This window comes from Gossypium raimondii, chromosome 4, assembly GCF_025698545.1.
Source record: "Gossypium raimondii isolate GPD5lz chromosome 4, ASM2569854v1, whole genome shotgun sequence".
Classification (NCBI taxonomy): domain Eukaryota; kingdom Viridiplantae; phylum Streptophyta; class Magnoliopsida; order Malvales; family Malvaceae; genus Gossypium; species Gossypium raimondii.
In genome coordinates this window covers 24,642,606-24,649,416 of record NC_068568.1, presented here as the reverse complement: position 1 = coordinate 24,649,416, position 6,811 = coordinate 24,642,606, and the positions used below count along the sequence as shown (strand labels likewise).

Genomic DNA, 6,811 nt, shown 5'->3' with positions numbered 1-6,811 from the left:
GATCAAGTAGGAATCATACTCTCCACTTGTTTCTTTATATTCCTTTTCTGAACACTGGTGATTACTTTCTATTTCATGTTTGTACAGAAATATACATGATTTCTAGGTTAAATGTTATTTTATTCAATCTTTCCTCTACTGTTTAATCTTTAGGTTTGAATGTGTTTAGCATGGAAGTGTTATTGTGGTAACTAACACAGGAAAGTGTAGCGACAGTTCAAGCTAACAAGCATGACAACAGAAGTTGTTTGAGGATTAAATGAATTTAATCCACTTGTTCTTAATAGTGTTCCATTGCCATCATTGGAAGGTGTGGCTAATGTGCATGTTTAAGTCTTAGATTAAATATAGAAGTTAAGCTTGGTAAGATATTCATTGTAATTTAATGCATCGACAATCATCTATCCTTTTATACCTTATGAGCACTTAGTATTCTATTGAATGTTCACATTGAGGATCCCACTTAGTATTTTATACCTTGTGAGCACTTACTACTCTCACAATTTATCTCGTTTTTATCTATTTACTGCACTGACATTGATAGATAAAAGACAACCATCCTCGTGGGATAGATATCTGACAGACTTATATTTGTCTACTATACTTGCATGGACAGTGTACGTTTGCACATTATCGCTATGATGTTAAATAACCGATCAAGTTTTGGCACCATTGTTGGGGATGGCATTTGTTTGGTTTTTATTTTTGTTTGTTTTCATTTCATAATATTTAGTTGTTACTAACTTTTTTTTTCTTTTTGTTGCTATTTTCACATTTTATTTTAGGTGTTGTATGACCTGAAACAATTCAGATTTTATTGTCGATTTTGATCCAGAAATTGAAAGAACCGTTCGAAGGAGACTTCGAGAACAAAGGAATATGACTTTACGAAGAAACTATGAAGTCATACCCCCGATGTAGTACGAAAATCCTATTGACCCACCATTTCCGCAGGACTCTCAAATACAAAACAGGACTATACGAGATTTTGTAGTGCCTGTCTTGGATGACTTACAACAGAGAGTTGTTAGGCGAGTAATCCAAGCTGGAAATTTTGAACTCAAGCCAGTAATGTTTGAAATGCTGAATTCTAATAGGCAATATGCTAGACTGCCACATGAAGATGCACGTGAACATCTTAAATAATTTTTATTGATTTAGGCTTCCTTTAGTCAACAAGGCGTTCCTGATGACACTTTGAAGATGTAATTATTTCCTTATTCCTTGTAGGGAAGAGCTCGTACTTTTTTCTTTGGGCTACCTGTCGGATTAGTTACTTCTTTGAATGCAGTAGCAACACAATTTTGTTTCCGATTTAACCCACCGACAATGAATGCTCATTTTTTAAATGATATTATAGCTTATCATCAGATGGATGATGAGAATCTTCACACCATATGAGAATGTTATACATCTTTGCTTCAGCGTTGTCCCATACATGGCATTCAACAGGAAATACAAATTGAGATTTTCTATAATGGGCTGAATTCACACACGAGGAATCTTGTCGATGCATCAGCCAATGGTCCTTTGCTGGATTGTAGTTATACTGATGCTATTAGAATTCTTGAGTGAATTGCTCAGAATGATTATCAATATCCTATCTCTAGAGCTACACAAGCAAAAGCTACTCCGAGAGCTATTGAATTGGACGCAATATCTGCACTTAATGCTTAAGTTTCTTCTCTTGCAAATATGATAAAAAGTATGCAAGGGACTAGTGGCGTTGCACCTATACAAGTCACTCAACAAGTTGATGTTCCTACCTTTTGTTGTGAGATTTGAAGTGACAACCACAGCTATGAAGATTGTCCACAACATGCAGAGAATGCCTTTTATGTCAGTAACATCTGCAACAATTCTTATGGCACCTCTTATAATAATTCTACACACAATCAATAGTCTTGGGGAACTCAGAGTGCTGGACAAAATGCTTTGACTTTCCAATATGGGAATATATCTACTCAAGGCAATTATAATTCAAGATAAGGGAATTACAATAAAAAACAGCAAAACTACAATCAGCACACTCAAATGCATCCACAACAAAGCTGGATGCATCCACACCAGAATCAAACGTAGCAACAACGCTCTTCAATGCCAAATCAGCATGTTCAAGAACATCGATGACCACAGAACATGCAAGCTTCTCCTTCTGACCCGACAGCAGCTCTTGAGGCTTTGATGCAGAAGCATATGACTACACAGAATCTATTGTGTAAGGAAATTCATCTTCTATTCGGGCATTGGAGACACAATTAGGAAAACTTGCTTCGAATCTAAATACTCGAGCACCAGGCCCCCAACCTAGTGACACAAAAAATCCTAGTCCGGGAGGGAAAGAACAGTGCAAGGCTATCACTCTCAAGAGTGGTAAACAAACTTGCGAGCCAACTACAGACTCTACTATAGCACCTCAAGATACTGGTAAAGTGATCCCTGATGAGAAGGTTGAATCTAAAGAGCTTGTCGATGTACCAGAAAAATAAGTTTCACAAGTTGTCACTCATATGCCTAATGTCTGACCCTCGAAACTGTCGATGCAGTCAAGGGTGTCAACGCAATCAGATGTATCCCTACCTTTACCTTTCCTACAAAGATTCAGGGAGAATGAGCAGGATAAGCAGTACCAACGGTTCCTGAACACACTGAAGCAACTTCAGGTCAATATTCCTTTAGTAGACGCTCTTGTGCAAATCTGAATTATGGGAAATTTATGAAGGAGCTTTTGTCCAAGAAGAAGAAGCTCAGTGATATGGAAACTATTGCAATCATAGAAGGCTGTAGTGTTATTTTGACAAATAAGTTGCCCCTCAAAATGAAAGATCCTGGGAACTTTACTATCCCATGTTCAATTGGTAACCATTATTTTGGCAAGGCTTTACGTGACTTGGGAGCTAGCAACAACCTAATGCCAATATCTACTTTCAAAAAGTTTGGAATTGGTCACATGAAACCTACTGTACTGACATTGCAACTAGTTGACCGATCTTTGGCTCAACCTAAAAGGCAAGTCAAAGATATCTTAGTTCGTGTGGATAATTTCATTTTTTCGGCTGATTTTATCATACTTGACTGTGAGACAAACAAGGAGGTTCCCATAATCTTGAGACGATCATTTTTAGCCATCGAACGAACTCTTATTGGTGTTTACAAAGGTGAATTGACCATGCAACTTAATGATGAGCATGTTACCTTTAGTGTTTTAGAATCTATTCACTACAAGGATAAAGAAGAATGCCATACTATCGATGTGCTAGATGACCTAATTGAGGAAGAATTCAATGACCAAAGCACAATACTTTTTGAGGAGTTTGTAGTGATATCTAATGATGAATTCTTAGATAATTGTGACAGCATGGTTGAAGCTAATAATATTGAACTCAGGCATGGATGATAGATTGAATCCTTAGACTTAGCCAACAGAACAACTCCAATTTTAAAGCCATCTATCGATAAAGCTCCTACTCTGGAATTGAAACCACTACATACTCATCTTAAATACGTCTTTCTTGGTGATAACAATACTCTCCCACTTATTATCTCTGTAACACTTGATGTAACTCAAGAAGAGAAATTGATCCATATTCTTAAGCAACATAAACAAGCTATTGCTTGGAGTATTGTCGATATTTGAGGCATTAGTCCATCTTTTTTTATACATAAGATTAGGTTGGAAGATGAAGGCAAGCAATCGGTTGAGCAACAAAGAAGATTAAATAAGAAGATGAAGGAAGTTTTTAAGAAAGAAGTTATAAAATGGCTTGATGCTAGAATTATTTACCCTATTTCTGATAGCATTTGGGTAACTCCAGTTCAATGCGTTCCTAAAAGAGTGGCATTACTATGGTTAGCAACGACAAAGATGAATTGATTCCTACATGTATTCCTATGGGATGGCGAGTCTGTATGGATTATCACAAACTTAATGCTGCCGCAAGGAATGACCACTTCGTACTTCCTTTCATTGACCAAATGTCGGACAGGTTTGCTGGAAGAGCCTATTACTGCTTCTTAGATGGCTATTCTGGGTATAATCAAATTGCTATTGCATGAAAGGATCAAGAGAAAACAACTTTCACCTGTCTCTTTGGTGCTTTTACTTTTCGCCTTATGCCTTTCGGTCTTTGCAACGCACCAGCCACATTTCAAAGGTGCATGATGACAATATTCTCAGGTATGATAGAAGAATTTTTAGAGGTTTTTATGGATGATTTCTTAGTCTATGGGAATGATTTTGATCATTGCGCTTACAATTTGGATAAAGTATTGCAGTGATGTGAAGACACACATCTTATTCTAAATTGGGAAATATGTCACTTCATAACAACTAAAGGCATTGTGTTAGGCCATTGCATCTCTAGTCAAGGCATTGAGGTAGACAAAGGTAAAGTGGAAATCATTGAGATATTACCTCCATCGACAAATGTGAAAGGTATTCACAATTTTCTTGGGCATGCGGGGTTTTACCGAAGATTTATTAGAGATTTCTCAAAAATTGCAAAGCCCTTATGCTAATTACTAGAATAGAATCGAAAATTCCTCTTAAAAGATGCATGTCTAGATTCATTCATTCAATTAAAGACATAGCTAGTAAATTCACCCATTGTCGTTGCACTAGATTGGTCTCAACCTTTTGAATTTATGTGCAATGGAATCGACTTTACTGTGGGTTCTGTTCTAGGACAGCGCAAGGGAAAAATATTTGACGCCATCTATTATGCTAGGAAAACTCTTACAGAAGCTCAAATCAATTATACCACTACAAAGAAAAAATTGTTGGCTGTAGTCTTTATTTTTGACAAGTTTCATTCTTATCTTATCGGTGCAAAGGTTACTGTATTTACTGATCACTCGGCGTTGAGATATCTTTTTGTGAAGAAGGATACAAAACGAAGACTGATACGCTAGATCTTACTATTGCAAAAATTCGACATCGAGATGAAAAACCACAAGGGTTCAGAGAATCAAGTTGCAGACCATCTGACTTGATTAGAAGTTGGCAAAAAAGATAGAAAGATACTTCAAATTGTCAACACATTCCCAGATGAGAAGTTATTTATTGTAGATACACCCCTTTGGTATGCGGATTTGGTTAATTATCTAGTGTGTGGAAAACTCCCATTGGGTGTCACATGCCATAAAAAAGAAAGATTTCTTCATGAAGTAGTGAAGTATCATTGAAACGAGTCGTATTTATTCAAGGTATGTAATGAAAACATTATTAGGCATTGTGTTTCAGAAGAGGAGATGCTTTCAATCCTGAAACACTGTCATGATGCTCCTTATGAAGGTCATTTTGGTGGCATGCAAATGGTTGCTAAGGTTCTCCAATCAGGATTCTACCGATCGTTGTTATTCAAAGATACCCACAATTTTATGAATCAATGTGATAGGAGTCAGTACACTGGTTCTATATCCCGACGCAAAGAAATGTTGCAGCAACCAATTTTAGAGGTTGACTTGTTCGATGTTTGGGGTATGGATTTTATGGGACCATTTCCAAGTTCATTTGGAAATCTTTATATATTAGTAGTTGTTGACTACGTCTCGAAGTGGGTTGAATTTGTTGCAGTCCCTAAGGATGATGCTAAGACAGTGCTCAAACTTTTTCACAAGCATATACTTATTCGCTTTGGCAGACCAAAGGCATTGATTAGTGATCAGGGTACACACTTTCATGGCAACCAAGTGGCAGCCGCACTAAAGAGATATCAAGTTAATCATAGAATGACTACTACTTATCATCCGCAAACTAACGGACAAGTCAAAGTATGAAATCGAAAATTAAAAACATTCTTGAGAAGGTTGTGAATCCTTCAAGGAAATATTGGTTTTCCAGACTGGATGACGCTTTATGGGCATTGCAGACAACATAAAAAAATTCATTAGAGATGTTGCTGTAGCTGTATCAATTGGTTTTTGGGAAAGCTTGTCACTTTTCAGCTGAACTGGAACACAAAGCAATGTGGGCAATTAAGCAAGTGAACATGGATTATGAAGCTGCTGGAATGAAAAGGTTGTTGGATATCACTAAACTAGAGGAGATTAATCGAAATGCCTATGAAAACGCTGCAATTTACAAGGAAAAGACCAAACGATGGCATGACAGAATTATTTTGCAGCGACAATTTATCACGGGTCAGCAAGTTTTATTATTCAATTCTAGACTGAAACTACACCAGGGTAAATTGCGCTCTCATTGTTCTGGACCTTTCGAAGTTTTCAAAGTATTTCTTCATGGTGCGGTCACAATCAGAGATTTACATTATGGACACCAGTTCAAAGTGAATGGCTAGTGATTGAAACATTATTTTGGGAATATTAATCAAAAACAGGTAGAGACCATTAAATTGGTCGAAAAATTTTAATTTTTATGGAATTTATTATTATGTAATTTTTTTCTATCCAAGTTTGTTTTACTCTTTTTTTTTAATTTTTGCAAAATAATTAGGTACTATTATTGATGCACTTGGGCTTTATTGTCAATGCAGTTCGTACTATTATACTGTCACGTATGACTCACCACGAATGAAGGGCAGATTAGAATTTTTATATCCCACCATTTGATCAAATGTGACCTAGCCATCTGATTTGTTTGATCAATTGCAATTCCCATTGGACACATTTATTCTCGTTAGCTTTATATCTCTTCACATAAAAAAATCATGCCTCTCCATCTTTTTCTTTCACTCACTATAAACCCCTCCTACACAAGAAGCAGCCGATGATGCTTGGGCAGCGTCGAAAACTGAGAAGTGATTCGAGGACCATGCGAAGCCCAAAGAAAAGAAGAGAAAGCACGCTAATG

At 36.7% G+C, this 6,811-nt stretch overlaps 1 protein-coding gene across 1 annotated transcript; it reads left to right on the top strand.

Moving 5' to 3' along the window:
* The first annotated feature begins 2,755 nt into the window (after positions 1 to 2,755).
* Positions 2,756 to 3,397, top strand: LOC105767224 (uncharacterized). Its single transcript, XM_012586732.1, has one exon. The coding sequence runs from the start codon at positions 2,756 to 2,758 to the stop codon at positions 3,395 to 3,397; it is 642 nt and encodes a 213-aa protein (XP_012442186.1).
* The last annotated feature ends 3,414 nt before the right edge of the window (positions 3,398 to 6,811 follow it).